Source organism: Globicephala melas, chromosome 11 (genome assembly GCF_963455315.2).
Source record: "Globicephala melas chromosome 11, mGloMel1.2, whole genome shotgun sequence".
Lineage (NCBI taxonomy): Eukaryota > Metazoa > Chordata > Mammalia > Artiodactyla > Delphinidae > Globicephala > Globicephala melas.
In genome coordinates, this window is record NC_083324.2 from 51,618,648 (window position 1) to 51,635,430 (window position 16,783).

At 46.4% G+C, this 16,783-nt stretch overlaps 1 protein-coding gene across 1 annotated transcript in view; it reads right to left on the minus strand.

Moving 5' to 3' along the window:
* Nucleotides 1-10,672: 10,672 nt before the first annotated feature.
* The window catches only part of TRIM71 (tripartite motif containing 71), a 57,974-nt gene continuing 51,863 nt past the window's right edge, over nt 10,673-16,783 (minus strand). The window contains exons 3-4 of the mRNA XM_030829997.2: nt 15,742-15,876; nt 10,673-12,124 (exon numbers count right to left, since the gene is read on the minus strand). Of these exons, the coding sequence (XP_030685857.1) occupies nt 10,673-12,124; nt 15,742-15,876 (1,587 nt within the window). The remainder of the gene's footprint in view (nt 12,125-15,741; nt 15,877-16,783) is intronic.

Consider the following 16,783-nt stretch of genomic DNA (forward strand, 5'->3'; position numbering starts at 1 on the left):
TCTCCAATATTTTTGGCACCAGGGACCAGTTTCGTGGAAGACAACTTTTCCAGGGACCGGGGTGGGGGAGGGGTGGGATGTGGTTCAGGCGGTAATGCAAAAGATGGGGAGAAGCAGATGAAGCTTCGATCACTCGCCCACCACTCACTTCCTGCTGTGCAGCCCGGTTCCTAACAGGCTGCAGACCAGTACCGGTCCACACCCGGTGGTTGGCGGCCCCTGTTGTAACCCACCAAGCCACATAATGCTGCCTGAACAAAAACCAGATCTATAACAAATATGCAGTATTGTTTTGAGCTTTTTTCAAACATGTAAAAGGTGTACTGTAAAGTCACCCTGGAACTAGCTCCTTTGACTTTTAAACATACCCACAGTTAGCTCCTGGTCATTCATTTTGGCTTCCATTGAATAAATATATCGCATATACTCTTCTCATGTTCTGTGCTAGAATCTCTCCACAACACACTCTTGCAGGTGAAAGTACTGGGTCTTAGTGCACACCCACATCTCCCATTTTACTAGATACTGACAAATTCCCCTACTAAGTAAGGGTTGTACACTCCCACCAGCTATGTAGTTCTTATTTCTCACCAACACTTGCTATGAGACTTTTACATTTTTATCAAAGTTATGGGTGTGAAATGGTATCTTATTTTTGTTTAGTTTGTTATTTGTCTGAGCTCTACTGCAGTTGAACTCTGTAAATTACTTTTTTAAAAAAATTTATTTATTTATTCGGTTCTGCCGGGACTTAGTTTGGCAAGTGGGCTCCTTAGCTGCGGCATGCAAACTCTTAGTTGCGGAACACATGTGGGATCTAGTTTCCTAACCAGGGATTGAACCGTGGCCCTCTGCATTCGGAGTGCAGAGTCTTAACCACTGCACCACCAGGGAAGTCCCTGAACCCTGTACATTACTTAATTACTTAATCACATCCTTTGCCTGTTTTTTTTAATTGGGCTATATTTTCCTTATTGTAGTTCTTTAAATATTCTGGATATTATTTGTTACTTATACCTTCTTTTATTAATTAATTAATTAATTATTATTTATTTTTGGCTGCGTTGGGTCTTTGTTGCTGCACGCTGGCTTTCTCTAGTTGCAGCGAGCGGGGGCTACTCTTTATTGCAGTGCTCAGGCTTCTCATTGTGGTGGCGTCTCTCATTGCAGAGCACGGGCTCTAGGCACATGGGCTTCAGTAGTTGTTGCATGTGGGCTCAGTAGTTGTGGCACATGGGCTCTAGAGTGCAGGCTCAGTAGTTGTGGCACACAGGCTTAGTTGCTCCACGGCATGTGGGATCTTCCCGGACCAGGATTCGAATGTGTGTCCCCTGCATTGGCAGGTGGATTCTTAACCACTGTGCCACCGGGTAAGTCCTATACCCTCTTATACCATTATAGATATCTTCTCCCAGAAGAAAATGCTTTCAATTTTTTATGTTGTTCATTGGATAGATTTTTTTTTTTTTTTTTTTTTGGGCGTGCCATGCAGTATGTAGGATCTTCAGTTCCCAACCAGGGATCAATCCTGGACAGATTTTTTAAAAAGATTTTTAAAATAACAACTGTACACATTTTGATCACATGTACATCCATGGTTGTTCACTGGATGTGTCTGCCTCACTCCCAGATACTGGCTGGTGATGCTGCCTTCCTTAGGATATTGCCTGTGGCCCTGGGAGAGGGACCAGAGCTCAGCAAGGGCTCACCCTACTGACGAAATACTCCCCTTAGGAAGTGGCACCATATCACTGCCACTCACAACCTTTGGGACAGGCTAGTCACATGACCTTCCCAATGCAAGTACAGAAAAGGCAATCAGACCTTTTCATTTAAACAGAAGGGTTTTTTTGGTTGTTTTTTTTTTTTTTTTAAGCTTTTCTTTTTCTTTTTTTTTTTGGCCTCACCGCGCATCTTGTGGTACCTTAGTTCCCAGAGCAGGGATAGAACCCGGTCCCTGGCAGTGAAAGAACTGAGTCCTAACCACTGGACCGCCAGGGAATGCCTTAAACAGGTTTTCAATGTAGTCAGATGTATTGATTGGTTTCCTGTGCCTTTTCATATTGAGATTATTCATATACCATAGAATTCACCCACATAGTTGTAAAACCATCCCCCCACTGCCTAATTCTAGAACATTTCCAGCATCCCCAAAAGAAATCCCAGGAGGATGTGGATCACGGGGGACGGTTATGCTTGCCTGTGGAGGTAGGAGGCCTATGGGAAATCTCTGTACCTTCCTCTCAATTTTGCTGTGAACTTAAAACTGCTCTTAAAAAGAAAAAAAACTCTTGGGGATTCCGTGGCGGTCCAGTGGTTAGGACTCAGCACGCTCATTGCTGGGGCCCAGTTTCGATCCCTGGTTGGGGAACTAAGATCCTGCAAGCCACACAGTGCGGCCAAGAATAAAACAAAAACAAAAAGTCTTACCAGAAAAAGTAAACTTAATAGCAGTCATTGCCAATTTCCCCCAACCTCCCAGCCCTTGGCAACAACTTCCTGACTCTATGTATTTGCCTGCTTTGAATCTTTCATGTATATGAAATCATGTATGGTACCTGGCTTCTTTCACTTACGTTTTCAAGGTTCACATGTATCACTATTCCATTCCTTTTTGAGGCTGAATAATATTCCACAGTAATAATAATATTTCATTTTGTTTAGTCATCAGTTGAGGGACATTTAAAGGGTTGTTTCCACTTTTTGGCTATTATTGTTACTATGAACATTCCTGTACTAGTTTTTGTGAGGACATGTCTTCAGTTTTTTTTTTTTTTTTTTTTCCTGTCTTCAGTTTTTGTGGATATATACCTTGAAATGGCATTGCTGTGTCCTGAGGAGCCTTGAAGAACTGCCAAATTGTGTTTCAAAGTGTTCGTAGTACCAGCAATGTATGAGGGTTCCCGTTACTCCATATATTCTGATTACTGGCAGCCCCACGGCCAGCTGCAGAGGGCTGTAGTCACCCTTAGAAGGTTTAGGTCCCTCAAAACTCACCTGAATCTCCTGGAAGAGACTGGAGGAACCAGGGAGGGCTGAAGATCAAGCACCGATTCTTTCTAGAATTTTCCTTCTCTGCACTTCCCTAAGTGGGTTCTGCCTCATTTTTTTTTTAAATTTGTTTTTATTTTTGGCTGTATTGGGTCTTCGCTGCTGTGTACAGGCCTTCTCCAGCTGCGGTGAGCAGGGGCTACTCTTTATTGCAGTGCGTGGGCTTCTCATTGTGGTGGCTTCTCTTGTTGCAGAGCACAGGCTCTAGGCATGTGGGCTTCAGTAGTTGTGGAACGTGGGCTCTAGAGCGCAGGCTCAGTAGGTGTGGCGCATGGGCTGAGTTGCTCCGTGGCATGTGGGATCTTCCCGGACCAGGGCTCGAACCCATGTCCCCTGCATTGGCAGGCGGATTCTTAACCATTGTGCCACCAGGGAAGCCCTGCCTCATTTTATTGGCAGCTTCTCCTGGGGCTTTCAGAGGATTAAAGATTTCTTCCGTTAAAAAAAACACAAAAGTGCGTCCATCCAGCTTTCTATGTTCAAAAGTCTCCCATTGTGTTCAGCTAGGAGTAAAAGGGAAATAAAAGCGAGAGGCCTGAAAAAGGAAATGGGGAATGGAGTCCAGAGTTCATTAAGTCATACACCCCTATCTTGAGTCTCTGAGGAAACTGCTACTCAGGATGGGTCACAATTTTGAAGCTGAAGCGACCAGTGGGCACAAAGCACTTTAAATGCTCAATGCCAACATGGGCTGAAGTGGAGAGGTTCCCTATGCCAGGTGCTGACACCTGGCACTTTAGGAAGGAGGGTCCTGTACAGCAGGGGTAGGACCTACCACCACTGGAACTTCTGTACACGGTATCACAGCTGGGAAGGGACATACAACAGGGGAAAACGTGCCGGGGGTGGAGAGTGGAATCCAGTGTGGTGGCTTGCCAGACGCTCCATTCAGAGGTTAAACCTAAGACTGATCAGACACAGAAAGCAGATGAGCAAAGTTGGGGAAAATTTCCCAGTGAAAAATGAATTTTCCAGGGAAAAATGAGGTCTCCTAGTAAGTTGTGAACACATAGAGCGCAAGAGAAGAGTCTTCTTCATCCTCCTGGCATCTATGGTACCCTGCCAGCAAAGAGGCACTTGGGCAAGTTGCTCACGTCCCCTTGGCTGGAGTTCACATCCAAGTAGTTCCTCCCAACCCAGACAGGGTAATAGTTATTAGGCCAGTGCCCACCTGGGGGGTGGCATCTGTGGGAAAACAGGGTGGGGGGCTGTGGTAATTGGGAAATCACATACTTGTCCCTCTAAAGGGACATCTGCTACTCAGCTTCTTGGGAGAAGACAGGCCTGTGGCTGCCAGATCTGAAACTTCCCAAGAATCCAAAAGTCCAGATTTTAAGCATTTAAGCTCTAACACGTCCTCGTTTAAAATGCTGGTATCCACCTGTTCTGAAAACACTGCATGGACCCAATCTGACCCACTGACCAGGGTACAACCTCTAGGCCATGCATCAGAGACTCCCTTTCATGATGGGCAGTGTACACACCCTTATTTATTCTCAATTAAAGGATGACACAGACACACTCTTTCCATGGAAAAACCCTCTTGTTTATTTGATTAAACAAAAATAAAATAAGCTGCATAGGAACAATTTTAAAGTCCAAAGAGACACCAACTTTGTTTTAAGGCTGCAGTAGCTGATACAGCATCTCCTTGCTACCTTCTCCAGCCTTCTCTGTGGACCAGAGCGATACATTCAGAAGCCTGTTAGCTAACACAGGAGTTTTTGAACACTTTTCCACTGGTTCTTCACCTGCTCATTGCCTGTCATGCCTGAGGCCTGCAGTATATCACTTAAGATTTAAAAGTAAAAATCCAGAGGGTAGGAGAAAAAAAAAAAAAAACCCACCCCAAACAAAAACCTACCTTAAAGGTTTGGGGGAAAAACCTTTGTTTCCCCATTCTCCACTTAATTGACGGGATCCGCACCACCACCGCGATGCCCATTTTTAAAAGTGTCAAGAGGCAGTCAGCACCCAGGTGGGCTTGCAGCATGGTTTCTGTGGCCCGGGCAATTAGTCTGGTGGTGCATATCCCTTACATGTCTGCCTTGGACAAATTAAAAAAAAAAAAAAACTCTGACCTTAGTCATTCTAACATGAAGGCAACATGCCCATGTTAATTTCTCCAATTTTTGCATTTACTTTTCTCACAAAAACAAAAAACCCTCAACCAAGCCATGTATTCTACGCTTTAAAATTAAAACATTTTGCTGACTGGGCATGACAGCTAATGGACAGTATTAAGCAAGATTCATTTAAAAAAATACAAACGACCTTCCCACCCACCCGAATATACCTAACATGCTAGTTAAAAACAACAGCCCTTACCCTCCCACCCTCTCACCTGCATTGAATTTAGGGGAAAAGAAGAAAAGAAAGAAATCTTACTGTCCTAGAAACAAGAACACCCCAGAAATGTGAAAAATCCTCCTCTGAAAAGACAACTACACAGACTGCTAGAAACACAAAGAACTATTCCAGAGCTGGTTATTTAAAGAAAGTAAACACTTTGCTACACACATTAACATTCAGTCAGTGTGCTCTGAGATAGAGTCTTAAGAAAAATACTACCTGAGCTTGTAAGTTAATACAATCATTAAAAGGAGGTCTACGACCATGTGGATACACAAAACTTTTAGAACCATTACTGGTTAAATGATGATGGAAAACATCCCACCAGGCTGGCTTGTTAACCCGTAAGATCGGTTTTTAAAATAGGCATCATTGAGGTATTTCTTCACCATGACATTTATAAACCAAATTCACAATAATGACAGTGGTCTTAAGGATGCTCTCTTCCAACCAAAACAAAAATTAAGCGAGGGGGGAAGAGAGGTGGAGAGGCAATACAGTATATCATGGTAATGTGCTTCTCAACTTTATCAAGTATTTAATAAACAAGCAAAGGAAAAGAATAACCCGTCAAAGAACATGTTACCTTTGGTAGGGGGAAAAAAAAAATCAAACACAAAAGAGCAACACACACACTTCACCATCACTGCTCAGTAAGACAGTGATTGCTGCAATGCCATGGTGAGGGACATCCTGCTGGGTCCAGAAAGGGTACAAATACAATCACGAGGTCTCAAGGATGTTCATTCCTTTCCAATAGGTGATGTTCCCAACTAGACCCTTAGAATTGCTCCTAAAAGGGTGTATTTTCAGACATTCAAAATACAGATATTTTTTCTCTTGAAGAGAAAAAAAAAAAAAAGACCTAAAGGTCTTCATTTGCAGATAAGTCCTCAAAAAGGTCAGATGAACCCGTGGTTTCAGAACACTGAACAACGTGGTAACGGTGTGCATAACTCCTGGTGGGGGAAAAAAGCCAGATTGGTAAGAAATACTTGGATTTATGACTACATTTGTCTGTAAAGGACTATTTGGTTTCAAAGTTTCTTTTCCAAGGTCAATCAGACGCTTCTCCTGTGAGAAGTCAGTTCTGGATTTATGAAAACATTTTCTTCTCGAGGTAGCTCTCCACTCCTACCCACTCCCCGGTGGATTAATACTATTCAGAGACCCGTCAGATACTAACATGAGGTAGATGACTTTCACCAAAAGTGAGGTAGAAACTAAACAAAAGCAGATGGTGTGGGATGGAGTGGTTGGTGTGTGTGTCCTGTGCCCTGGCCCACAGGCAGCCCGGCCCAGGGAGGCCAGAGCGCCTCAAGAGGGCCAGGCTCCACGATTCCATCACACGCAAGTACAAGACTATGACTTTTATACAGCCCCAGACTGTTGGAAACTCAGTAAGAGTGATGTTTTAAATAAATACTTTTTGGCACCATTGGATTTCTTCTTCTTCTTTTTTTAAACAGAAAAACAAGCCTATAACTTTGGCATATCTTTCACTATCTACCAGAACACAGCAATCTTAGAATCTTCCAAAGAGGAAGACGACACACATACAACAGTATTCTGCTGCTTCAAGCCCAGAAGACCTCCTGCCTCCGATCATTAAGCTTTGGCTTAACTAGAATAAAGCAGACTGAGCCAATCTCATGCTATTCTCTTACAGCCCCATTACAAAGTGCCTTCCATCTGGCAACTTTTTTTTGGCCCAGCGTGTAATTTAGATTCTGTTTATGGTACCCTTGTATGTGTTTCCCCGACTCCCCAAATAAGTTAGACTTAAAAGGGCATCCATCAATCAAAGAGTTAGTGCACTTGGGGGTACTGTTTGGGCCACTGGGCTCCAGCCAACTTGCATGCCACCTGCCAGCCACCACACAGCACAGGTTCTCAGACAGCATTGCTTCTCGTGACCAATTTCACAGAGGAATTATTTCAAAAACAAAAACAAAACCACCACAACGAAAAACAGTAACACTTCTGAAACGTTAAGTTGGTATCAACCAAAAGTGGCTTGTATCTGTGGGTTATTTAGATTCCCTTTAGCCATCTCAATATCCAAACCTATACATCCAAATCCAATTGGCATCTCAAACCATATACTGACCTTACACCTCACCCCACCCCCTGACCAGATCAGACATACCTGGGGACTATTGTCTCAATATCACATTTCCTCAAGAGAAACATTTTATCCTCCTCCCTCACAGCACCCAGGACCTTATCTTTTCACCACGTTAAAGACACCCTCTTTGACCCAATTCCTGCTACCCTAGCATCACCCCATAATGGGCAGGAGACACGCATTGATAAACACTTGTTATCTCTCACACTAGGGAGGTCCAAATGCTGGCTTTTCTCATCTCTCTTCCACACTGTACAAGAAGCACACTCTGGAGGTGCTTTGCACCAATCCCTGTGGGTCAGGAGTCAATCTGGGGCAGCCACAGATGGCAATATTTTAAAAACAAAAGCTTCCCAAGTGTGACCATGTTTCTCAAATGGCAGCGATGCACAACTTTGGGTGCAGAAAACGTAAGGAGACGTACCTTTTACAGAGAGTAAAGCGGCAGTTATCACCCAGAGACACGTTCATTTCAAGGAGGGGACCTGGTTGCCTTAAGCAGGCAAATTGAAGAGTCTATTAAGCCCTAATCATTTTAGCCACATGTGGAAACCCTGGCTTTACAACCAGATCCACAAAAAAATGTTAAATAAGCAGCTCTGGTTGCTGCTACTCACCAAGGAAATTTCTCACTCAGGTTCCAATATTTCCCCACATATGGGGAAACTGGGAAGGAAAGGTTAAGAGTGAAGGTGATGAAAATGAAGACAGAATAATCAAAGGTATTGACTACTGGAAATAGCTTAGCCATAATCATGACCTGAGTTTCTGAGAACATTTTAAAGAATTTAAGATACTTTTTTTTTCAATTAAAAAAATTTTTAATCATTTAAAACCAGTTGTCTTTGGTGTTTAAAGGGGGATTATTTAGGGGGCAGGGGGATTGAGAGGAGGAGGTTCAGCACCAAGTTATTCCAAAATAAAAAACAATTAAAAATGTTTAATTACGTGATCTCTTTACCAGTCAAAGAACTTCGAACTTAGGGGCAACATAAAAGGCAACTGAATAGGAATTAGAGATGGTTTCACTATTAGAGAGGGAATGACTATTAAATTCTTCAATAAAAGAAGAAATGCTTTTCCATAACAAGATCCCCTGACACCTTCCCACCCTGAAACACAGCAGCTGGGCAACAGCAGTTTGAAACTACTTTCCAGTTTTTGGATCCTTTATTGCATGTGGTTCTCCTTTATGCAACAAGGTTTCCCCCATCTTGGTCAATCAGAAACCCCAGAACTAAAGCAATGGGAAGACACAGGGGACCATGAAGTGGTAAATTAAATGTCCAAAAGAGCTGGATGGGAAAAGCAGTTTGATTGGCTTGCTACACTGGTCCCCATCATCTCCTTCTTTTTTGGGGGGGGGATGACAAAAACAATCTATCCACTTGTTAGTCTGTTCGTTAAAAACTCTATCCATATTGCAAGAGGAATTTCTCTTAAATACAGGGATAGAAACTGATCTGTTAGTCTTCCAGTTTAAACAAGAAGTGTCCTGGAAGCCACTGCCATCTGAGAGCACCTCTTTCTCCTGTGGTGCTCTGGAATTTGGTTCTCATTTCAGTATTTGAAAGACAGTTAACACCCAGAAGCACAAGGTTCTGCACCCAAGTCCAGCTTACGACAAACCCACCCTGTAAAGTGACGGATGCCATCCCATGTTTCTGCAGTGGGAGCCTGGCTTAATAAATTTTCATTCTTTGGTACCAAGATACAGGTTGAACAAGAGGTTTCAGTTCCTATACGTTTTTCCAGTTGGGGCAACGTGGTTTACAAATCCTTTACATTCAAAGGCCTTTAGGGGGAAAATTCACGTTTACCGTGCTCCGTGGCTTGGGAGCAGACCACTCTGTAAAAGTGACCCGAGAAGAGGGTGTGGGGATGGGCTGTTCCCATAAACTTGACTTTAAAACATTCTATTTCCCTGAACTTCCAAAGCAGGAAAAAATTGTGCTTTTAAAACAAAAGTTCATTCCTTTGCCTACTCTTCTTAGGAAAAGAAATGCCTAACATTAAGAGAACAACATTCAACTGCAGTCTGGGGGTCCCTTGCCTGTGTCTCATGCTCTCTGCTGACCAACTCAGCACACGCGTGCCCATCCACCCACTCAATGTCCACATGCCACATGCCTGAAAATCCTCTTTCTGAGAAGGAGGGTAATTTTCTTCTTCTACTTAATTCTTTATAACCAACAGCAAACTAAAAACACAACTTCTGAGAATACTTTTAATCAAAAATCCTGAACTACATTTATTTTTCAGAAACCAAAGTGTGAAAAGAAAAAGTTCTTTGGGAGGTGGTATAGCATTTTTACTATTTTGGTGTAAGGTGGCTTCACACCCACACATACATACACACGCGCACACACACACACACACTCCCTTAGAAGAAACAAAGATTGCATACCCTAAGATAGGAATGGTCTGCTTTTCTTGGCTAGCAAGCCACAGCCACTTCTTCTAGGAATAAGAAAAGATGCTGATGTTGAACGGGTTGAGAAACACACTGAGGTATAAAAGAACACAGGAAGTTCACTGTTGCAGCATTAAAAAAAAAAAAAAAAGATTTTTCCCAAAAAGGTCAAGATCACCACACAGCCTAACCCCATAAACACAGTATTCTCAAGAACACAAATACTCTACAATTAAGCATCTTAAATCCCATTTTTCCACGTTTTATAGTTTTTTTTCTTTTTAACTTAGTAGTTTTCTCGTGTTTGCTTGGCTCAATCTACAGAATGCACCCACCGCACACATCCAGCACCCTCCCAGCCACAGAGATGCTAGGCTTGTGCATGTCACGCCCCACGGAGGGGAGAGGAAACGTGAACTCCACTGAGCGAGGGTGGGAGGGCAGAGGGCCTGTTGGAGAAGGAAATGTAAAGGTTTCTGAGGTAGATAGAGATCATCACTTCACAGGCTCAATCCCTGCAGAAAAGATACGTACATTCATCTGTAAAAAAATAAAGATGAGGTAGGACATAAGCAATGTTGTACTTTTCTTGTTGTCTTTAAACAAAATTAAAAAAAAAAAAAAAAAAAGGAATTTCCCTGAGACGGTTTCTTCTTTGAATTTCAAAAGGGGGAGAGAGAGAGAGACGTACACACGCGCACCCCAAACACAGAAGCCTAGGAATGTGATTAGAAGATGAGGATTCGATTGTTGCCAAAGTCCACCACGACAATCATCCCATCCGGCGTGACAGCGATGCCGGAGGGCCGGTCCATCTGCCCAAAGCCACTGCCCTGAGCGCCAAACTTGCACAGGAAGCTGCCGTTGGACTCGAACATCTGCACCCGGTGGTTCCTGGAATCGGCCACGATGATGCGCCCCTCCTGGTCCACGGCCACGCCCTGTGGGCGCAGGAATTGCCCATTGGCAGTGCCCTCTGAGCCCAGGAAGCGGGCCGACTGGCAGTCTGGGTGAATGACCAGGAGCCGGTGGTTGTTGAAGTCGGTGACCACCAAGTGGCCCTCGTGGTTGAAAGCCACCCCCCTCGGGGAGTCAAAGTGCTTCCAGAGAGCCCCCTCGAAGCCATACTTATTCAGGAAGACCCCATCGGGCCCGAACAGCTGGATCCGGTGGTTCCGCGTGTCGGAGACCAGGATCTTGCCCTCGGAATTCACCGCCACATCCCAAGGGTAGTTAAATTGCCCGTTTTTGGTGCCCTTCTCACCGAACTTGAGGAGGAACTGGCCCTCAAAGGTGAAGATCTGGATGCGATGATTGTCCTTGTCGGCCACCACGATCCTGCGGGAGGTGTCACAGGCTACGCCGGCAGGCCGGTCAAACTGCCCGGGCCGGGAGCCCAGAGTGCCGAACTTGTGGTGGAAGGCGCCGCAGGGCTTGAACACCTGGATGCGATTGTTGCTGCGGTCAGCGACCACGATGTAGCCCTCCTTGTCCACGCTCACGCCCCAGGGCCGGCACAGCTTGCCATCGCTGTCGCCCTCACTGCCGAAGCTCAGGCCCGGGAGCCCGATGCCCACGTAGCTGCGGCCGGACTTGACCACCACCTTGAAGGGGCTGTTCTCGATGTGCTGGTTGCACAGGGTGACCGATACCAGGTGCTCGCCCTCCAGCTGCGGCCGGTAGCTCACGACGTATGTCCCGTTCTGCTGGTCGCTCACCTCCGCACCAAACAGGTTGCCATCAGGGCCCAGGACCACAGCCGACATGAGGTCGCCTCCTGAGAGGCGGGGCTCCCCGTCATGGTCGTAGCCGATGACAGTGAAGGAGGCCACCTTGCCCTGGAGGGCCCGCTTGAGGCCGTCGCCCGTGGCCTTGGTGAGCGGCGCGAAGGCCCCGCTGCTGACAAAGCCGAAGGACTTGATGGCGAGGTAGAGGGCCTGGTCAGGGGGTGTGAACATGACCCGGTCGTCCTCCTGGGGCTGCAGGAGGCTGCGCACGGTCTTGAGCTCCTGCACCTGCGCCAGCATGCGGTCTCGGGCCAGCAGGATGTCCAGCGCCCGCCCCTCCTCCAGGACCTGCTGCACGGCGCTGATGGTGCTCTCCAGCTTGTTGAGGTTTTGCCGCAGCTTCTCCACCTGCAGGTACAGGGACTTGGCTTTCACCTGGCGGATTTTCTCTACCTGGAGGGAAAGGTGAGAGCCAGGAGAGAGGACACAGAGGCTTAGAACCAAGACAGAAAACAACACATCGGCTGACATACTCATAACTGAGGGAAACCTCACACCGAGGGAGGGTCTGCAGAAACGTCTGGTCTGCATTCCCCCAAAGTGGCAAAATCCAAAGACAGAGGAGGCTGGGGAACTGTCCCTGATCACAGGAGATGACTACAGAGACCTGACAACTAAACGCCAACAACTGATCCTGGATTGGGAGGACACTGCCATTAAACACACTATTGGTGGGATGTCCCTGATGGTCCAGTGGTTAGGACTCTGTGCTTCCACTGCAGGGGGTGTGGGTTCGATCCCTGGTCAGGGAACTAAGATCTTACAAGCCGTGCATGGCCAAAAAAAACTCAAAGCAAACCAAACCAAAGCAAACCAAACCAACCAACCAACCAAACAAACAAAAACACCAACCCACTATTGGTGAAATGTGACTACAGACTCAGGATTAGGTACTGGTGTTGTATCAAGATTCGACTTCCTGGTTTTGATTAACTGTGATTAAGAGAATATCCTTGCTCAGAGGAAATAAACTGAAACATTTAGGTGTAAAGGGGCAGTGTCTCCAACACTCCAACTTACTGTCAAATCACACACACACACACTCACCTATTGAAAGAGAATGATGAAAATGGGACAAGATGTAAATAATCAGTGAATCTGGGTAAAGGATACAAGGGGCTCTTTTATTATTCCTGCAAATTTTCTCTCAGTTAGAAATTAAATAGAAGTTAGAAACAGCTGTGTAACAAAGAAACGTTTACTGAGCACCTACACTGTGCCAGGTGCTGGAGATACATGTGGCCCATAGAAAACATGGGCCCCGCCCCACTGAGCTTAGAGTTTAAAGCAACAGATACTAAGCAAGCAAAGAAATACTGCAAGACAATTTCAGACAGTGCTGGGGTTAGAGGGTAGAAAAAGAGTGTGACAGACAGTGACGAGGGAGGCCTGATTTAGACAGAGGGTTGTCAGGGACAGGTGGCCTTGAACGTGGAGAGAAAAGTGGCAGAAAGGGGACCAGAGGAAGGATAGACCAACGGACTGTACTACAAGGCTGGTCATGCACTCCCAACACACTGAATCGAAAATGCTCCTACGTACAGAGGGCCTAAAGTCTCCTGAAGGATATTTCTCTTTCAGCCTCTCTCTCAGCATAACACACACACACACACACACACACACACACACACACACACACACACACACACACACACACACACACACACACACGTAATCAGAGACAGAAAGCCTGTGTGTGGAGAGAATAAAATGAAGGATTTGGCGAGGATCACAAACCTGGCTCTTTCCTTGTCCCGTTTTCTCTCTTCACAGGGGTTAGAAATCTTCATCAGGGAGCCTGAGAGGTCCCACACCCCAAATTTGGAGATACCAACTTTTTAGCAACTGTTGGCCTGTATTATTTCCAAAGGGGCCTCTAAATTCAAAACACCGTGATGTGTAAACACGGGTTCTGACCTGCTTCGGACTCAGATCACACTATTAGGGAACGTGGGATTTTTGTCTGCCTGATCAGTCAGTTCTCCATTCTTTTGCAGGAAATAACTCAGTCCTCTAAGTTTAAGTGGTTTCCTCTGAAAAGAACAGATCAGTCGCCCAGCCAGTGCGTGCTGTTCTGCAGAGAGGACCATGACTTCTGAGTCCTTGACCGATCTGAAAGCCACAGAAAGTCTACTTCAGAATAAGGGTCCACTGTTGGAAGGGCTGGATTTTAATCCGATTTTCCCGTGGCGGGTGGATAACATGATTCTGGACCTGATTCATGTGTATTCATCTGTCCACTCTGGAAGGATGTGTGTGTGCAGAGAAGCCCGTGTGGGGACAGATCAAAGAGAAGCTCTGTCGTTTGGTTTTGCACTGGGCCAAACCTCTCGGCCTCGATTCTGATCCCTCAACCGGATAGTTGCAGCTACCCGCCAAGAGGCAGCCATGTCCACTGGAAATGCACAAGCTACAAGAAAGGACATGCATCCAGATACCTATAACTAGGTCACCCAGCACTCAAGTTATCTCCAATAACCAGGATGCAAGAAAAAAAACAACGCCACTGTGTAACAAGGAGGTGCCCAGACAGAGCCAGGCAAGAGGGAGCAGAAAAATCAGTGATTAGTGAAGAAGAAGGGGGACTCCCACAGGATCTGGGGCGTGGTACCCCAGCAAAAAAAGCAAGCACAAATGGGACTAAGGCGTGTCCAGAATGAGCAGGCTGATTTTGGATTTATCCAAGAATGAGTTTTTAGGCAAGTAAAAACAAAATTGATAACATGAATAAGAGACTGACTGTCCTTCCCAATTTGCTTCTCCTACGGTAAAAAAAAAACGTGCTCTCTATTCCTCCTGAAAGAGAACTGCCTTGAGAGAGGTCCTCAGCCCCACCGGAGGGAGGGTAACTAAGGTGAGATCTGCAGAAACCCCTGCACACAAAGGCCTTTTCATCAGCAGATCCAGCAGAGCAAGTTTGTGGCAGAGTTCACCACAGAGCTCTCAGGTTGCAAGGAGGGGGCCCCTTTCAGTTATAATTAACATTCGTGGGTGGCATGGGACTGGCAGACCTTGGGGACATCGGAGGGTCTGAAAACTGTGTCAGGCCCACAAAGCTGCCTGAACAAATCATGTGAATTAAATCTTGGACTGTTTCCATCCAAGGACTCTTCTCTTCTGTCAAAAGGCAGTAGAGAGTCAGAAGAAGCAGAAAGCAGCTAGATACAGAGCTAACTCAAAGGAAGAGGCAATGCAAAAGCCCACACAGCCTTCCCAAAGGCCAATACAATTTACTCTTTTAGGGGACAGGAAATTGGCGAGGATCACTTTCAGAAATCGACATGCGGTCCCCACCATCATATAGTTTGCAGTGAGCCAAACAAGCACCACACACTCAAACACACCCGTTCACATCAGCTCTGTATAGTCTTGCTTCTGGGTTCAGAGAAGGTGATCCCAGTTGAACTGGCGTGAGGTACTGGCCCCTCTTAGGCACGCTGCCCTCTTCTACCTGAGTGAGAGCGCAAGATCAGAGAAGAAAATGCTGCGGGGGATGTGGGCGGGGCGAGTCATCCCTCCAGCTGATTTTATCTAAACAGCACACCAGCGCGCTCAGCGCTCTTTCCGGCTCCAACAGGAAGAAAGGGCACTCGCTCACTGCCCCCACAAGTGGAAAACTGGTTTTCCACAAGGGGTCAGGAAGTCCAAACAGCCGGGACACCAAAACTAAGGACGTGTGTTAGCAGTCTGCTTTCCTAACAGCAGTCTCCATTGTACTCCCTTCTTTCTGCTTCCACCTGAGTGCCTGCAATAGAAAACTTGAGACTCTGTCCAGTCTCGGGGACCTGACTGCTTCTGAAAAGGCTTCTTGTCGTCTTACTGCTCGGAGGGGGACCCCTGCATCTTTCTGCAGACAAACTTAGGAGAAAACTACCAAGTGTTCTAAACTCAGAGCCGGGATCCAGGGTGTGACATCAGCATGCTGTCACCCTGCTGTAGTTCAGAGGCCGTGCCGGCCACCGAGGAGCCCAAGGGTGGGGTGGGCGTGCAACACCCCCCCCCCACGTTACCTTCCACAGCAGCTCACACTCCCGCTCCTCCAGGGCCTTCTTGTGTCTCGCAGTCACGGCTTTGACCTCCGACTGTACCACTTTTGCCTTCATCTCCACCTGCTCTGCCACCGTCTGGGCCTGCTCGATGCTCAGCTGGAAAACCAAAAACAATCTCAGAGCAAGAGAAGTACCTTCCCTCCTCACACGCAACACTTAAGGCTGCTTTCTTCAGCCCCGAAAAACTAACGCTTTAGGCCCCCAACCCAGACCTCGAGGTCCACGTCCTTGGAAAGAAAGCAGGCACTGGGGGAGAGAAGGGCATCTGTTTGACATGTAACTGAAGGAGCTGCTTGGCAAGGGCTGCATTTCTTTGTATAAGAAATGGCACCTACAAAGTGAATGTCAGGACTATTAAGAGATAGTCTGACACAGTGAAACCAGTGTAGCTGGGTCACAGCCCAAAACAGACTGGGGATCAGATGTGAAATGTTCTACTGCAGATGCACGAGCAACTTTCCACAGACTTTCCGGCCAGGCTCCCCACCTGGGGGAAATCTCGCAGGCTGGGCACATCCCTCGGGAGAAGGTGTGCAACAGGCTGCAGCCCAGCTCAGAACTAACACCAAGTGCAAACTGGGAAACAGTGTCTGATGCACCTGAGAAGCCCTGCCTATGGCCAGAGACCACCTCTGCACCCCCAGGGCCCAACCCTGTACCATCAGCCCCCGTAAATCAGCCCGTTTAATCAGACGTATGATTGTTCATAAAAAATTAATCCAGACAGAGGCCTGGTGTTTTCATGAATATTACATGATGTGCCTTGAAAAGCCACAAGGATTGGAGACACTGAGGTATTAAATCAGGGAGTTCAAACTGATTGCTAATGCTGCAACAGGCTTCAGAGCAGGTGTCCCAGATCAGGAGGGACCCAGGGAAGCCTCAAGGGTTTAGAACCTGCCTGGGTTCAGGAATCAGCTACAGGTGACCAGTCTTCTGTGTGCCCTGCAGAGAACGATTTCTGGGACACGAAACACATCTAAGGCGGGCACAGTCCTGGACA